The 18,036-nt window shown below is 43.3% G+C and overlaps 2 protein-coding genes across 3 annotated transcripts; one reads left to right on the forward strand and one right to left on the reverse strand.

The window, feature by feature from the left end:
- Positions 1-180: 180 nt before the first annotated feature.
- Positions 181-6,070, reverse strand: tacc3 (transforming, acidic coiled-coil containing protein 3). 2 transcript variants are annotated; one of them, XM_087779582.1, is made up of 14 exons: positions 5,958-6,070; positions 5,196-5,349; positions 4,098-4,219; positions 3,991-4,031; positions 3,088-3,915; positions 2,845-3,021; positions 2,713-2,768; positions 2,441-2,650; positions 2,265-2,381; positions 2,127-2,194; positions 939-982; positions 711-871; positions 545-651; positions 181-479 (listed from the first exon to the last, which is right to left on the reverse strand). In XM_087779582.1, the coding sequence occupies exons 2-14, from the start codon at positions 5,346-5,348 to the stop codon at positions 293-295; spliced, it is 2,271 nt and encodes a 756-aa protein (XP_087635708.1). In that variant the 5' UTR covers position 5,349; positions 5,958-6,070; the 3' UTR covers positions 181-292. The 2 variants fall into 2 exon arrangements, with proteins under 2 accessions (XP_087635708.1, XP_087635707.1); XM_087779581.1 differs by having other exon boundaries at positions 2,845-3,915.
- Positions 6,071-6,741: 671 nt separating this feature from the next.
- On the forward strand, positions 6,742-17,064 carry kif15 (kinesin family member 15). Its single transcript, XM_087780406.1, has 35 exons — positions 6,742-6,831; positions 7,083-7,113; positions 7,230-7,416; positions 7,499-7,575; positions 7,644-7,681; positions 7,748-7,845; positions 7,914-8,093; positions 8,166-8,375; positions 8,446-8,571; positions 9,250-9,372; positions 10,185-10,332; positions 10,400-10,494; positions 10,553-10,762; positions 10,873-11,047; positions 11,117-11,255; positions 11,957-12,098; positions 12,181-12,342; positions 12,473-12,601; positions 12,666-12,771; positions 13,459-13,624; positions 13,687-13,837; positions 13,900-13,985; positions 14,048-14,126; positions 14,191-14,277; positions 14,347-14,451; positions 15,096-15,218; positions 15,272-15,418; positions 15,472-15,561; positions 15,624-15,788; positions 16,105-16,202; positions 16,261-16,327; positions 16,387-16,424; positions 16,483-16,615; positions 16,672-16,803; positions 16,860-17,064. Exons 1-35 carry the CDS (start codon positions 6,813-6,815, stop codon positions 16,905-16,907), a joined length of 4,110 nt encoding a protein of 1,369 aa, XP_087636532.1. The 5' UTR covers positions 6,742-6,812; the 3' UTR covers positions 16,908-17,064.
- Positions 17,065-18,036: the final 972 nt, after the last annotated feature.

The following is an 18,036-nucleotide window of genomic DNA, read 5'->3' on the forward strand; positions in this document are numbered from 1 at the left end:
AAGATGACAACTGAGTTCCAGTCGCTACATTAAGACATACACTTTTGTCGATGACTTGTTAAAGGAACTGGTTAATCAGAGAAGAACCCAAGCCTTCCTTAGTCGACATGAGTAAATGTGTGAATCTGGGGTTACTTTGAGAGCAGCGACGCCTGCTGGTCGAAAAGAGCAACAACAATGTGTAATATTAAGACTTTATTTAACAGTGTTTACAGTACTTTTTAAAAGTAAGTAAGTTAAAACAGACGAACATGGAAAGACAACATGGAAAAAAACATGGAAAAACCTCCTCTTAGCTCTTTTGCATGTTCTTGATGAGCTCGTCACACAGCTTGGTCAGCTCCTGGACCTCCTTCTCTTTCATGTCCAGGTTCTTCTCGGTCGAATGAACCTTCATCTGCTCTCGCCGCAGCTGCACCTGCAGCGCCGACACCTCCGCCTTGAACTTGCCTCGCACCTCTGCGATCTCGTTGTTGGCGCTGATGGCAGAAGAGTAGGTGTTAGACATGCTCAGGTAAGCACCTGGAAAAATGTTACATCTTACCTGCTGATCTTTTCCTCGGCGTGAGCCTTCAGCGCCTGGTACCGCTGCTCCTCCTTCTTGACCCGGGCCAGGTAGTCCTGGGCGCAGGCTTTCAGCGTCTCCTCGTTCTGCTCAGAGAGAGTGAATGTAAAACCAGGAAAACTCTCACTAAGTGCGCCGGTCGGACCTTTTTAAAGCCCTCGATCACGTCCTTGTACTTCTGCAGACGCTTGAAAAGATCCGAAAACGAGCGCTCGGTTGAGTTCAGGTCATTGGCCACCTGTTCCTTCTCCGCATGCGCCTCCTGCAGCCGCTGTGCCGCCTCCTCACGCTCCTTCTCCTGGTCGGCTGAGAGAAGCTAGTGTGAGCCAAAGCGTCGTCATGACAACAGCCGACATGCTGGGACGTCTCTTACCCATTAGCTTGGTGATCATGAGCTCATAATCCGCCAATATTTTCCTGTAAAAAAAACCAAAAGGATTAAATAAGATTGTTGATGCTGTGGTTGGTAGTAGTGTCTGCGGACCACACGTGGCTCTTGAGAGATAAAACAAAACTTACCAACGGCATACAAAGAAGAAAAAAAAAAACATGTTTGTTTCCTTATTAAAATCTCAATGCAACTTTTTGGGCCCTTAAATCTAGAACATAGGATTTTATTTCCATGTAATTCTACCTCATAAAAGTCATTCATTAAAAGTTATTAGTCAGCACTTTTCAACAACTGACATTTTGGATCTATACCTTAGAAAAAAGGGCAGCAGTAGGTTATGTTTGTTTCAACCAGTCAAGAGGGAACAAACCTCAACAAAGAGGAACATAATTGTATTTACTTTTGCATCTTCGTGATTTCATCAACTAGTTTTCGTCTAATCTCGGATTAGGGCTGATGGGTTTTTTTGTTTACAACATCAGGATTCATTAAAATGCAATTTTTCAAAGGCTGAAATGTGGGAGAAAAAAACAAACTCTTACATCAACTCTACAACAGAAGACATTCAGAGTCACGTTTGCAACCCCCAACAGAAGTAAGAGAAGACGACGTCACCAATATTGGGTTGCATATCACCAATATGAACTTTAGATATTTGATATACAGCATGACTCCATATCCATTTAATTTATTAAATGCATGTTTTAGAGAATTGTTGCTGATTGCTCAATAAAGTGCAGAGAAAAGTTAGCACACAAGAGGCAGTTTTGGTTTAAAACATTTTTTCCCCCTCATCATTTTAAGAGACAAACTTTATTAAAGTAGCTGTAAGACAAATGTGTTTCTGTGTATATATTTCAGCAAGTGTCCTTGAAAGGAATATGAAGCATTTCACTTTATACAATTGTCCTTTGTTCTTGTTGTCTTTAGCATTTTTTCTGTAACTTGTTGATGTCCACCGTTTATATTTTTGAGTGGCGATTCATTTTTATTTATAATCTTGCACAAAAGTTATCTTGTTCATTCCAGGTGTGTTAGGTATCGCGCTCATTTTAGATTTTATTTTTATAGTTCATACGTTTAGATTTTTTTTATTATGTAATCGATTAATCTCATATCATAATATGCAATTTTGCTTGGATCTAAAAACTGGTGGGCTGTGGAGCTCACCTCATCTCCTGAGTGTCCTCTTGTAGTTTGGCACACTTGGCGCTCCACTGCTCGTCACTCTGCCTCCCCTGTCGGACCAGAAACAAGAGTCAGGCAAGGGTCAGAGGTCGTTCAGGCCGCTGGGTGGCGAGCACGCACTTCCTCCCGCACTCTAGCGATGGCGGCGTCCAGGTCCTGCTGACTGTACTGCAGCACCTCGATGATGGCGTCTTCTGCTGCTGGCGTCGGGATGAAAGGCGGGACCGGCGCCATCAGCTGAAGAGACAAACGGGTCAGTACAGGTCGGGTACGAGTCCCGTTTGCTAGTGACTCACCGGAGACGTGGTGTCGACCAGTCTGAAGTCTTCTTTCTGGGGTTCTGAGCGGTCTTCAATAAGACCGGCTGCCTCCAGTCTGGACTTCACCAGGGACAGCGAGGGACGAGAGAAAGGGGCGTGGGGGCCGAGGGACTTCTTGGGGCTCTCTCGCAGCAGCGGGTCGAACTTCAGGTACAGGGACTGTTTCCGCAGCGCAGACTCTTTGAACTGTTGACAGAAACCTCATCAAGCCGCGAAGACAAACGAGACGAAGAAAGACGAGGACTCACGTTGCAGGAACCGAACTGCTCCAGGTAGTCCATCTGTCCGTCAAGGTCGTTAATGACTGAAAACACGAGATTTCAGTTTTGTTTTTGGAATTCAGTGCGACCTCGCTAGATGGACATGAAGAAGAAACTCACATGCGCTTCCGGGAATAAACTCCTCAAACTCTGACAGGTTATTGTTGAATTGGTCGGCTGGTTTCTCCGGCTCCGGTAGGACCACCTGCTCCGACAGAAGCACCTGCTCCGGTTCTGGCTGGACCGTCAGAGCAAAGTCTTCACTCTGCAAACTCACAGGTGGCGTGGCGACCGGCTCTGTGGGGTCACACGGGGCCACTGTAGCCTCCTGCTGCTGCACCACTGGCACTTCTGGCAACTTACCGCCACACTGGGGCGAGTTGGTCACTGCCATCTTGGTCCCGAACGGGTTGCAGGCGAGCTCGTCCAACTTGTCAAAGTCAAACGAGTATGCTCCTTTCTGGGTGGCGATGTCGCCGTTGGCAACCGGCTCTTGGACCGGTTTGACCAAAGAAACAGGTTTCTTTTCTTTGACCTTCAGTCCTGGAGGTCGCTTGCCCAATTTCTTCGCCGGCTTCTGCTTGACCTCGGCGCCGTCGTCGAAGTTGAAGTCCATCACCACTGGACCGCCCTTAGCGGGTTCAGGTTCCTCCAACTTGGGTGTAGCGATGGGGGCAGTGAGTTGAACGTCAGAGCGACTCACTGGCTCTTCTTCTAGAACTTTCTTCACAGACGGAGGCGAGTTCTGGATCTTGGATCCTCCGGTTTGGAACGGGTTCATGGAGTCCAGGTCGTCAAAGTCAAAGTTGTAGGATCCTTTAGGGGGCGCTGGAGCTTCTTCTTCCACTACTGGAGTTTCCTCAAAGCTCTCCGGCGCCACAGCGACTTGCAGCTCATCGCTCAAGTCCGTGACCTGTGGCGTAGACAAGGTGACCACGCTGCTCTCGGTGGAGCTGACGACGGCCGTCAGAGAATTGTCCACCGAAGACGAGAAGGGCAGCGTCTCGTCCAGCATCGCCTCTCCTGGCCTGACCGATGGGGACTCGACTGGGGCTTCGTCCACGGGTCCGGCTGGAGACAGCAGCATTTTGTTGGTACTCTTAAATGGATCCATGGAGTCCAAGTGGTCAAAGTCCAGCTGGTATGCTCCACAACTATGGACCGGCTCGTCATCACCCGCCAGGGACAGTTCTGTTGGAGGGAACAACATCACAAATAAATAAATGAAGGACTTGTTTGAGCTCAGAATTCTGCACAAGGACTCACCACGTTTGGGCTCCTCGGTTGAGCTTGGTCGTTTTGGAGTGCTGCAAACAAACACAATAATCAAACACACAGACACACACACCACAGGCTCTACTTTAATAACTCACATGTGCAAGTTGAGAGAGTCAAGAGCGAGTGCACACTCGTCCACGCTTGTCATCTTGGGAGACTTGGCGGGGGACATGATCCTCTTGGTCACCGGGTCTCTCATGGGAGTCTGGAAACACACCTGAGCAGACACACAAACGGACGTCCACAACGTTACAGTTACAATGTTGAGCCACAGGGGGGAGCCAGAAAACACTTGCTCAAATCTTGCCGAGTAAACAACCACAGAACTGTCGAGTGATCAGAGCCATCGACACTCAATGTTAATAAGCGTTTCAGTATAAATAACAGTGATCGGGCTACACTGCTCAGTTTGTTACAGAAAAAGTGCTCAATAGAAACCACACCTTTTTACCATAAAATAAGTAAGTAAATGAGTTATTTGTATTTATAGAGCGCTTTACCAGACCAGGGTCACAAAGTGCTTAAACAATCAAAACAATACTCACTAAAATATATACTTTAAATGACAAGCGTTTTTCTTTTACAGTCACCATCATTTCACATCACTAAAATATGTATTTAATAACTGCCTTAAATTAAAAATAAATCTAACTAATAATCCTCTGATTGCAAGTTGTTGTTTGTTTTTTTTAGTTGTCAGGGTATAAACAATGGCCTGGTGAATGCTATATTATAAAGACATGCTGCTTTTATTTGATTTGATAATTATTTTGACAAAACAACTATTCATTCCATAATAAGCTTGCAGGCAACACTTGGGACTAGCTGCTGAAATTCAGCAGGATGTAAACTATATTTTCTGGTACTTGTGTTTGTGCCTGTATTCATTTGCTGGAGGTTTCTACGCGCAGGGTCGTGGGTTTATAACTTTAGGTGCAAGGCCTAAAGTGGCGTTGTTGGGGACTGATTAACACCAGCCCACCGTTACTCCCCGGGCTAGTGTTTAGAATCGGTTACATAAAGAACTGCATCTGTTGAAGTCTGTTAACACCAGAAATGCGCTGAACTAAAAATACTTGAGGGATATGTTGAGGAGTTTTCGCAGCAAACTGTCACTATTCTTTCATGCATTTAAAGAAAGACTGTTTCTTGACAAGAGACTTAAAGTTCATATAATCCACCTCAACTCGTACCTTGATGCTCTTTTGCAGCTGCCTATTGTTGGGCAGGTTTTCCGTCTGTCGTAGGATAGACTGTCGCCCGGTGGGTTGTTCCAGTGCGAAGATGTCAAGTTTCCCTCCAGGACAGACCTCACGATTCTCATCGTTCACGTCCACGAGACTCATGCTGCGTCAACAGAGAGGAGGAGTCAGAACTGCAGGCAGCTGATAAGAATGATGGCACATTACATCCTATGATGTCACCCTGACAAGTGTCAGAGGGTCTGCAGTGACAAGTACCACAAACATCGACAGTCACAAGGTGCTCTATACAACAATTAATATTAAAGAAAAGTTATGTTTAGTTAATAAAATAGCATATCAGATGAAAACACAGTAAAATGGCTAAAGAAAGTTAAGTGATCAACAATTCTAGTTAAGAGTTAAAAGAAGAAATGTATGTAAGTGTAAGGGGAAAAGATAGAAAAAGCTTTATAAACCATTCATTCTTCTTGAAAATAACTGTTAAACATCAAGATGTATTGTTTTAACTGATCAAACTAGCAAAAATGTAAAACACATGATAGTTCAAAAGGTTTTACATTTATTTTCCATTTATTCTTTCCGTGGAGTAACGTCAACAACAAAAAAGTACACATTAAAAGTTACTGAATAGAAAATCTTGACAGAAAACAAACGCATGCTAACGGTCTCTGGATCACGGGCTCAAACTCAAGACTCGAACTCCGAGAAAGAAAACTGTTCAACAGGAATAGTCGTGCAGTTTACACTCACCTTGTTTACACACGAGGTTTTATTGTAAAATATGTGAAAATCGAATCAAAATGAACCCAAACAGCTGAAGTTGTGAGTCCGTCTGATCATGAGCTCCTGTCGGGAAAACCGTTTTTGGAATTTAAACATCAAGACTGACCAATGAGAGCAGGATTCATGTTCAAAGCTACGCGCTGCAGCCAATCACAGTCGGGGACACATTTGGTGCACACGGAGCATGCGCGTGAAGTTCATCGTCATTTCCGTAAACAGGCATTGTTTACTGCAACTAATTGTTTTAAACCCTTGAGTTAAACGGTTGCTTTAAGACTGTTTGAATTCAAATTATACAATTAAACACCAGCCTGACAGAAAAATAAATAAATTAAACCAGGATCATTAATTTAGTGAGGTTTTCAATATGATGTTTTTATCGCCATCCTCGCTTTAAATGTCACGTAATATGAGAAGTTTCTCCACTTGATTCATTACATTTATTAACAAACTGTCGTTTATTGAGACAGTTGACACTATTATCTGAAAAAAGTAATGTATCCAAATGTTGGTTCTACGTAAATCATCATTTAATCATGTTATTTGACATGTCGAGTGTTGATCAAAATGTACAATTCCGTAAGAAAAATAAAAATCAGTTAAAAAGAAACGTTATGATCATGTCACAACATAAAAATAATATTTTTTAATATTTTTAATATTTTTATATTGCTGTTTCGCCTCCTGGCCATTTGGGGGCTCCATCATGCTGGTTTCAACTTTATACCAACAATAAAGAAGCTGCCCGCCAATTTTAACAGGGTAAACAGACCCTGTGAAGAAGTCAGGTTTTAATAACAACAGCGGGATTTTAATGTTAAAATGAGCCTGAACGGAAAAGGTAATATATCCTCCGGATATATGTTACATAATGTATCGTATGTCTTTTATTATTGGATATGTTGTCTTAAGTTAATGTTTGTCTCAGTTGATTCTGAACTAGTTTCAATTAAATGGAACTTTTTAAAAAATGGGTTTAGGGACATTTCACATCCGAACAACAATCAAATAATAAAACAACTGTTGTAAAAGTAGTTAAGTTTAACTGTTAAGTACGCTGTGCCACGTTGACCATGTTTATGTTGTCAACAGGTTCAGGCGAGTCCTCCCAGCTTGGAGCAAGGTAAGCTAATATTCTCTTGATCGATATAAACACGTTTCTTATTAGTTATAAGAAATTCCCTTGTATGAATCAAATAATAATTAAACTATCTCTGGCATAATTTTCTAACTGTGCAGTGGTGAGAGCGACTCCATCAAAGTGTTTGTGCGAGTGCGACCTTTGACTCAAGGCACGGGGTTGACCACAGATGGAGATCAGAATCATTGTCTCTCCGTCACCTCACCCAACACCATACGTCTGCACTCCAAGCCAGAGTCACGCACATTTACCTACGATTGCGTGGCTGACATGGATACATCCCAGGTAAGATGATGTCACATTTGGCATGAACCATAACCTGATCCTTTGATCGTGTTTAAACTTGTTACATTTCAATCCTGTGTAGGACTCTGTTTTCTCCAGTGTGGGCAAGAACATTGTGGAGTCCTGCATGAATGGCTACAATGGAACAATCTTTGCTTAGTAGGTCAACATGATAATCACAGTATTCTCTTCCTTAGTCCAAATTCTTAACCTACTTTGTTCTGCAGTGGACAAACAGGATCAGGAAAAACGTTTACCATGCTTGGTGAGAAAGTCCTCCTCTTGTATCGCTTCTTGCTCAAGTGCGGGGATACTCATTATTTTTTTCCAGGACCTTCTGAGTTGGACAACTTCACAGATGATCTTCGAGGGGTCATTCCCAGAAGCTTTGAGTACTTGTTTTTCCTCATCAATCGAGAGGTGGAAAGGGTGAGAGGAGTTATCTCTTGGCTATTTGAAGTTTAATTTTTACACACTTTGTTTGTTTCTCTCCACAGTCGCCCCGTATCAAGAGTTTCCTCTGCAAATGCTCCTTCATTGAAATTTATAATGAACAGATCTACGACCTCTTGGACACGGCCTCGGCGAGTCTCTTCGTCCGAGAGAACATCAAGAAGGGTGTCTTTGTCGAGGGCGCTGTAGAGAAGTTTGTCAACTCTGCTGCCGAGGCTTACCAGGTTACACATACTTTGATAATTAAGCATCATTGGTGTCTTAAGATGCAATCTAAAAAAACGTGAATGGATTAGGTTTTGTCTATGGGCTGGCGGAACCGTCGCGTGGCCTCCACATCGATGAATCGTGAATCTTCGAGGTCTCACGCCGTTTTCACCATGACCCTGGAGTCCAAAGAAACCGTCAATGAGGTGGTGAACATCCGAATGTCCCAACTCAACCTTGTGGATCTGGCTGGGTCAGAGAGGCAGAAAGACACACACACAGAAGGCTCCAGACTGAAGGTGAACAAGGTCTTTAAATTCATGTTTTTCTTTTTATTGACCTCTGCTGTGTGTGGCTTTTGTATTCCAGGAGGCCAGCAGCATCAACCGCTCGCTCATGTGTCTGGGTCAGGTCATCATGGCGTTGGTGGATGTGTCCAATGGAAAGAACAGACACATCTGCTACAGAGACTCAAAACTCACCTTCTTATTACGGGTCAGTGATGATCACTTTCGGTCACAGTTAATGAATCACAAAAAGTAATACTACATATTAAACTAACTTTAGGCCCTGGTCCAAATCTGACCTGTTAAAATTAAATTCAATAATTATAAATAGTGCGGTAGATCAGTGGTTTGAAACCCCAGGTCTGTGAGGCATTAGTTACCAGGCTGCACAGAGAGAAAGAAGAATGTATCTAATTTATTTTCTATTGATTAATATTGTCTGGAAGTAGTTTTGTTTTGAAAAAAAGATGACATTCTCAGTGAAGTAACATTCAGCCTGTGACTCTTGAAACTCAAGATACTTGTTTCAGTCAAGTTTACTTAAAAAATAAACATGTAAAACTAATGTTTTTATATGAAGGTTCAGTCCGTGAATATAATGCCCACAATAAACCGGTCCGCGGTGCAAAAACGGGGACCCTGTGCTTAATCACCTCTTGTGCTCTGACTCTAACTCACTGGACTAATATAACAGAAGAGTGCCTGTTATAAACAAAACTATCAAAAAAGTTATCAATGTGAGTTTGACAATGTGATTAAAACATTCTGGCCCGATGGAGTTCAACACCTCTGCATCAAAAGAATACTTCAAACTTCTAGATGTTTTAAAGTGCTATTGTAGAAAACGTCCTTGAACTAAGATTAAATATGTTTTGTCATTGTCTAGGATTCGCTCGGAGGAAACGCAAAAACCTACATCATTGCCAATGTGCACCCGGGTTCAAAGTGTTTTGGAGAAACTTTGTCCACCCTGCAGTTTGCACAGAGAGCAAAGCTCATCAAAAACAAGGTAAGATTATTTTTTTCTTTTTTTTAACAATTAATATTAGCCATGATAAGTCCTGGAGTTTGGGGAAATTAAGATCAAAGTCTGTGTAAGTTTGCAATTGAATTAATGATGTAACAGCAGGTGAAACATTTTCTTCACCTGTGTCCAAGAAGGCTCTGTCTGGCTCTATTTTAATCACATTCAAACTGCACTGTACATTATTTCATATAGTTTGTGTTATATTATCCGTAAATAGGCACATTCTTGCGAGGGAGAAATCCTACGAACCATGGGTCGCTCTGAGCGGGTGCAGGGCAGACTTAACACGCACTCATTCATAAAGTTAATGCATTCATTAACAAAACCCTTTTGATAAGAGATTGAATATTGGTGTCACTACTGGTTATTTGTAACAATCAAAACCTGCGGCTTGTAGTCAGGTGCGTCCTTTATATGTACAAAATAAATGTTCTTTTCAAATCCAGCCGGTGCGGCTTATAGTCAGGTGCGCTCATATGTTTTGTCCTTGTTTAATATTTGGGCAGGAATCGCAAACATTTGGCGATTTGACCGCAACTAATATAACTTTTTTTTAAATTAAATATTTTGTAATGTAAGAAATTAAAAAAATATAGAAGTTATATATGTATTCATATATCCTTATCAATACAATCTAAGTGAAAACGCTGCATTGGTTTTGTGTTCAAGTCAAGCCTTGACTAGTCATGACAAGTAAAGTAAATGATGGCTCACTGTCGCACATTGATTAAAATTTTGTTTGATAAAACTCAATCCAAATCAATGCATGTGATTGTTACTACGATGTTTTCTAGGCCGTCGTCAACGAAGACATGCAGGGAAACGTGAGGCAGCTACAGGCTGAGCTGAGGAAGCTGAAGGAGCAGCTGGCTCAGGTGCTCGCCACACAAACGCTGGACAGTGGGAGAGATGTAGCACCAGGAGGACCAGAGTGCTCCAAGAGTAAATCATTACCAACCAAGTTTGAAATGCGGCTTAAACGGGCTCTGAATGTGATTTCTGTGTCCAGCTCACACGTCTTTGGAAGTCCAGCGCGATGTTTCATACAGAGCCAAGTTCATGGCTGCAGTCCGACTATGGAGGAAGAGGGAAGAAGAGAAAAAGGTAGAGGAGTTAGAAAGGAGTAGCAAAAGTTCAACTCACTGAAACCACGTTGTTGTAGGTGCTGCGGAAGAAACTGTCCCAGCTGGAGGAGGCCTGGATGCAGAAGGAGAGGTTCATTCATTCCAGCCGCATGATTATCAGGTTTCGGGAAGACCACATCACTCGCCTGGAGAAGAAGTTGGAAGAAAATCAAGGCTGTTTGCTCGGGGAGGAGTCTGAGGCCCTGGTCGACCAGCTAAGGGAGGAAATAAAGATTTTGAAAGATCAGGTAAGATTACAGGATATCACTGTATCTATCATCTATTTGTTAAACAAGGGGTCAAGTATGAAGGGAAAGTGGATGCTCTCTTTATCACCCCACTAACTCCCTGCTTACAGCTGGAGCATCACCCCAAGATGACTCGATACGCAGCAGAGAACTCCAGTCTCAGGGAGGAGAACAGTCGGCTGCGTTCCCACCATTCTGTGAAGGAGGCGGAGGAGGCTGAGGCCTGCGACGCGGAAGAACTGGAAGAGGCTTTTGAGGCAGCAGTCGAGGGAGAAAGTCTGACAGGTATTTAATGCCACCCTTGTCTTCTCAGGCGTCCCCGACTGCAGCCGTCACACGACTCTTTCTCTTCAGCGACAGGGTCTTCTTCTAGTTCTCTGGCTGACGGCTTCCCCGCAGCTGCTGTGCAGAAGCTGAAGGACCAGCTGCTTCAGAAGACGACGGATCTCACTGCAGCTCTCCACGCCTTTGATGAATACAAAGAAATCACAAAGTGAGACATAACTTTTCACCTGTTGTCACATGCAGTTATTATGGTTAAGAAATGGTTCGTCTTTATCAGGGGTTTTAAAGTCATTCACACAATGGGCCAAAATGTTTTAGAAGCCCCAGAATTATATTTTTATATAGTTTTTTTTTAATTCTTTAAGGCTCAATATAACATGATATCTGTGTTTTTTCTCCTTCACCAAACAAATTCAACATCGGTTTGACTTACTGATGACATCCATCTCCATCTCTGTCCCTTATCTTATCTTAAACACATCTATCTTTATAGGTGACAATAATAACATGGATGTCAAAGTTTTTGCAATAGTTGATCATATTTCATCCTCAGTGATGCTTTTTGACCCAAGTGCTCCGGCTGGCATTAAATGACTTGGTTTGACACATCTACATTAATGTAGACTGAAGACTTCTACAGTCTTTTGTGAAAAATTCCCTTTTTCAAAGTCTTGTTTTCTGTTTGGCTGCATGCCCTTCTTTGTCTTATTCATGTCTATGACTCGATGAAAGACCGCAAATACTTAAACTAGGGTTTTTTCCTCAATGTCCGACCTTTTTTCCCCTCTTAATTAAAAAAAACGACATTTTAAACTTTTAAAAAACATTCACCTTCACTCGAATACTTACCCTGAAGTACTTCCCCAACATCTCCCGTTCTTGAGGTTCATCTCCGGTTTGAATTTATAGGAAACAATTGTCTCAGCTGGAGTCTGAGAAGAGATACCTGGACAAGTCCAACAGACACCTGGAAAACATCCTGGAAGCTACAAACACCTACAAGAAGCAGGAGGTCTCTGAGCTGAACAGAATTCATGTGGAAACTCTGAAGGTGAGCTACATTTGGTCTCTGCCTTAAACACAGTTTAGAAACATGTAACGTTCCCTCGGTCAAACATCGTGTCTCCATTCAGATTCTTACCACGCCCACCAAGCCTTATAACCTGCGCCCTCGTCTGGCGCCGCTCTCCAGCCCAGAACACATTAACGGTGCTGACCATGGCGACATCTGGGACGAGCAGCCTCCACCTGACATGGCAGAGATGGCTCTGACTGAAGAGCTGCGACTTGTGCAGGTACTGAAACATCCCAGTATCAACGGCACATGCAGGAGGGACGTACTTCACTAGCCAAGGATGCAGTCATCTGGTGGTCTGCCTATATGATCGTCATCTGTCGCTGAGAGTTTGTTTATGTGGTCTTCAGGAGCAGGCCAGTCGTGTGCAGACTCAGTTGGGCGAGGAGGAGATGAGGAGCAACAAGCTGCTGCAGCAAATAGCTAAGCTGGAGGAGCAGATCACAGTGCTGTCCGAAGAGTCTGAACGCAAAGATGAGGTTTGATAACTCATCGTTAAAGTGACCAAATTTAAACGTATTTTAATTTAATGTCCTTTTACAGCTACTGGTAGCTGAGCGTGCAGTCAGGAGTAAAGACCAGACGAGTCTACAGGAAACCATTGATAACCTGCAGCAGAGTCTCCAGTCTGAACAAAATGCTGTAGAAGGTCCTTTACTTTTTATTTATTATGATCAAAAATGCATAAATACAATTCTATCAAGGTGTCATTTGTGTGTTTTTAGATTTACCTTTAGATTTCAATATCCATTGTTAGCTTTGTTTCAACTGTAAATCATGTTTAAAAGTCCAAACATACATGAATAATCCAAGAATATTCATTTAAACAGTCATGACATGCATAACATAAACGATATGACATGAATAATCAAAATGAAAATATTTATTAGAACAATTTAACAAACCTTCACTATTGGACTTTTATTATTTACTTGTTGACAATTGAAACTAAACTAATAATTCTTTATGATGGTTTTTAATCAAACAAGTGAAACGACCAAGGGCACCATATCTTCTAAAAACAAATAAAATCACTTTCCATCTCTTTGAACACTTTACATCCTCCACACTTTATCTTACCTTTACCTTTTTTTATCGCTCTCTACGTCTCACCCCCTCTCAGGGAATTCATCCCTGCTGCACTTGTTTGGTGAATTTGTATTATTTAATTGTTAAACTAGTTTTGCTTCTGGAAACAAATTTAATTTCTTTTTTAATTGCACTGATTGTTCAGGAATGTGTTTTCAGATGTTGCTCGTTCTTACACGAGTGGTTAGAAAAGTTTCATTTAAACACATTTTTTCCAATTTCATTTAATCAATTTTCATGATTTCAGTTCTGAAGAGCGAGACCCGAGATCTCCGCCTGCTCCTGCAGTCGTCCGATAAAGAGCTCGCGCACGTGAAGAGCGAGCTGACCAACGTCAAGACGGAGCAGCAGCAGGAGAGCAGCCGACTCTCCAGCAGTCTCATCAGTGCTCAGCTGCAGCTCGACAAAGTCCAGTAAGTCCTGAAAAAACATCAGTGAAAGTCATGAGCGCGAGTCAACCAGAGTCTGGTTGCAGGATGGAATGGGAGCAGCTTCTGGAACAACACCGGACACTGCAGGACTGTCACGACCAGCTGCAGGCTGAGGCCAAGTTTGAAGCCGACCAGGGGAGGCAGCAGCTTCAGGGCGCGCAGCAGGAGATCCAGGAGCTGAAGCTGAAGATCACGGTGGGTCGTGGATGTCACACACTCTCGTGACGGTTCGTAGTGACGGATGGTTCTCGCCGCAGGAGTTGGAAAGTTCCCTGCAGACGCAGGAGGAGCACACCAGCAGCCTCGCCTCTCAGTTCAGAGAGAACCGAGAGAACACGCTCAAGTAGGTCTTTGACGTCGCACCGTAGGTGGTTCTCGTTTCTAATGAGGAGAACTCTGCTGCAGAGAACTCACCGACACTGTGGAGGAGAACACTCATCTCAGCAAACAAGTTTCTGACCTCACACAACAAAGCGTGCAGCAGGTCAGTGTTGAAAACCAAAGTTACACTTTTGCAAAGTCTCTGAGTTTTGGTTGTTTCCCTGGAGGTCTCCAAGCTGGACTCTCTGGAGCAGAACCTGACGGCTTCTAACGAGCAGATCATAACTCTGGAGAAGAAGATCGAACAGGACAAAGTTAGTGCGAATCCTGGACTACATTGTAAGATTTTTGAGATTTTTGTTCATTTATTTTTGTTTCGACAGGATGTCGTTTTGAATTTGATCAACCAGACCAGAGAGCTCCGCAGCGAGCTGAGCCAGAAGGAAGAGACGCTTTGTCATGTGTCTGGAGATGTGACGGACATCACGGTAAGTTTAAAGGCAACTAATGTGTTGAGAGTGTGTCTTAAATAGATCTTGGACTCTATTGTACTCATCAGTGTCTGTTTGAACAAAACTCTATTTTCACCGAAATATTTAAAATTATCTTAAGCCCCGCCCACTGAAAATGCTTTGTTTTTCTGGAGATAAAGCTTGTTTACCATAACCACACCCACTTTATTGTGATTGGCCAAGCATTAAGGTTTGTCACCACACGTCATCAATTCTGAAAGTTTCCACCTCCAAGGAACATGTTGTATAAACAAAGCGGGGCGTGATGACAGCTGCCTAGAGGAGGATTATTATTACATCATAACGGACTCTGCTCTCGTAACCTCTCGTTCGCCGAGACGTTGGACGGGGGAGAACTTTATAAAGTAATAACTTCAAAACATGGTCATGATGAGGGCAAGTATTTTACAGTTGCATTTATAAAGAAGTTAAATGTTCCAGTCAGATAAGAAGTGATGTAATGTTGGGTGTGAGTAGCTGCCGTTCACAATCAAACCACATAATAAATATGGTAAAGAAAATCCAAATGACTGAGATACGCACTGAGATCGAACTGTAGAGATAAAATGGCAGAGAGATCAAAAAACAAAGTTGTTTTTGTTTGTTCATCTGAACATCAGCTCAAGTACGACGCCGTCTGTCTGGAACGGGAGAACCTGAAGGAGCAGAACTGCAAGATGCAGTCAGAGGTCGTCCACCTGAAGGAAGCCCTGGAGAAGGCTGGAGCTTCTAACAAGATCGAGGTGAGTTGTCTCTCTCTGATGTTCATGGAGCTGAAGTAACGAGTGTCTGTCAGGTGGAGCTGCTGCAGGATGAAGTGACTTACGCCACAGACGAGGTGGAGAGACTCACCAAGGTGTTGCAGGAGCAGAACGTCCTCCTACAGGCAGCTCAGGAGCAGGTGGCCCAGAAGGAATCACTGTTGGAGAACCTGCAGCAGAAGGTGAGTCCGACACTTCCTGTAACAACACTAGACTGATGAAGCTGTTGTCGCAGGTGCAGCAGCAGGAGGCTGTGGAGAAGACTGTGAGGAACGGAACCCTCAGACACGTGGAGCTCACTGTGACCCCCAAATCCTCCCCTCGGGTAAGAAGCTGAAGTTCAGGACTTGGTCCGTTGAAGCTCTTCAACGCTCATGCCGTCCCCAGACTCCATGTACACCCGGCGGATTCGGCCGAGACCTGAACCAGCTGCTGGAGACTCAGGAGAGGGAGCTCGAAAACCGTCGGACCTCCATGATGACCTTGGAGATACTCTTAGCGGAACTCCACTCCGAGAGGTCGGCCAAGAACGATGAGATCCAGAGACTGAAGGTACACATTCAGCCGCCGCTCAAGGCTCTGATGATCTGGAGCAGGGGTCTCCAACCCTGGTACCAGGCCCGAAAATTTGTATTATTGATTATCACTGTCTGAAATGTGTTTTATTTTGGAAAGAAAAAGATGGTATTGGCTCCAAAGTAACATTCGCTTGTGGCTTATCTATAATTTCATACCTTTTTTAGCATTTGAAATTTGTTGACAGCATTTAGCTCAGCAGGTGGCACTAGTTTTCTCTCCTTTACGTTTTCTCCATTCTTGAGACACGAGATATTTTTAACTATATTGACTTCGAGCTTCTGTCTTCCAGGTGCAGCTGAACGAGAAAGAGATCGTCCGCATGGAGATCCAGACTCTGTTGAATCAGTTTTACAACAAAAACAGCCAGACGACCGGCGACTCCAACAGGTGAGTTTATCACCCTCGTTCACCTGTGAACTTTCACCTGAAACCTCTTTGACTGCAGCGAGGAGGTCATTGAAACCATCAAACAATCGGTTCTGAAAGAGCTGCAGGAGGAGAGAGTGGAGAAGGTTTGTCTTCATTTTCGTTTTTTGGAATCTCCGCGTTCTAACAGAAGGATTTGTTACAGAGCGCCGCGCTGCGGAGGCTGTCGGACACTCAGAAGAAGTAAGAGCTGCTGTTTGCTCGAAGATAAGCCGAGCGTTAACACTCCCCGTGTCTCTAGACTGCAGGCTCAGGATGCCATGCTGGCCCAGTCCCAGACCTGCGTCCAGGAGCTGACCGCGGAGCTGAGGTATCGCTGCCTGGAGCTGAGAGAGCTGAGCCAGAGGGCAAGTGAGGAGGACAAGCTGGTCCAGGTGAGTCGTCGTCGTCGTCATCATCCAGCTCGTGTCTGATCACAAGCCTCTCGCAGGAGAACGAGGTCCTCCGGAAGCAGAACATCCAGTTGTCGGAGGAGAACGGGAAACTGGTGGGACACCGGAACCACAAGCAGAGGATCGAGTACCTGGTGAAGCTCAAGAAGGAGAACACCAAACTCCACGAGGTAACCCCCGCAAACCAGCCGCTCCGGAGTCTGAAGTTAAACCCGCTTGTCTGCAGGAGAACGAGAAGCTGCGATCAGAGCTGAGCCAGGTGACGAGAGCATGAAGGCGGTGGACGTGGAAACCAGCCGAGCCAGAATCACCAAAGAAAGTTGTGGATGAGATGATTTTACTGTTAATATGATGAACTGAGCTCATTTTCTTAAATCCGCTCAGGCACCGTTTCTATCTCATACTGTAGTAAAAACATGAATTTCAAATTATACGCTGCGTCTGTCGTTTGTTCCCGGCGTTTTAAAATCTTCAGGAGATGTTTCTTCAAGATGATTCAGACCCTTGGGCGCTCAAGTGCCTCCACTTATGAGAGACAAAGATCCAGGTAGTGATACGGAGGCAGTAGGTAAAAAATCCAGACAGACGAAGAATAAAATGGTTGCAAATTGCCTTGAATACAACTAATTGTTGGAAGCAGTCTTTGCTTTGGAAAGGTTTAAACTGTTCTTGCTTTTTCATTGAAAATAATTATGACTTCAAACTACATCTGGTGTCGGTTTCAAAAACAAAACTGTTTGCCTTTTAAATGTCCTTTACCGTCCCATATTTATATACGTTTTGTGTTGTTTTTTCCCCCATGTATCTAAACGTCCTTCAAGATACTGTCATCTTAAAAAAAAATGCCAGCAAGAAATAAATTGGGTAAAAATAAATCTACCAAGAAAATTTGAATATTAATACTTTAAATTATGTAATTAACTGTCCACATTAATGTATTTATAAAACAATACACCCATTTTTGACATAAAACAACAATTTTGTGTCTTTTAAAAAACAAGTATTATGTTTAATATTTAAAAATGGATAACTGAATATAGGAGTTATTAAAAAAAAGACTTAGATTGAATCATCTTGTTCTTTCTCTTTATTTCTTTTTGTTCTTGTTCTTATTTTATTTTGATTTATTTTTTATGAAAAATTGCTGTGAAATATTGCTGTATTTTCTGTGGCTATTGGAAAAAACAATTTCAATAAAGTTTTACCTTACCTTACCTTACATACATTTGGTTATTTCTGAAGATTCCTCATAACGGGTCGTGTATTTAAGGGTCAGAATGCGGCGCTCCGGTGTTGAAGCCCAGATGAACCTGGTCATAATGTTATGGCTGCTCACCAGGATCACAACAAACCTCTGACGCTGAGCAATGTTTGGTCGTCAAGCTGGGCTCCAGACCGCACCC

This window comes from Callionymus lyra, chromosome 18, assembly GCF_982586985.1.
Source record: "Callionymus lyra chromosome 18, fCalLyr1.hap1.1, whole genome shotgun sequence".
NCBI lineage: Eukaryota > Metazoa > Chordata > Actinopteri > Syngnathiformes > Callionymidae > Callionymus > Callionymus lyra.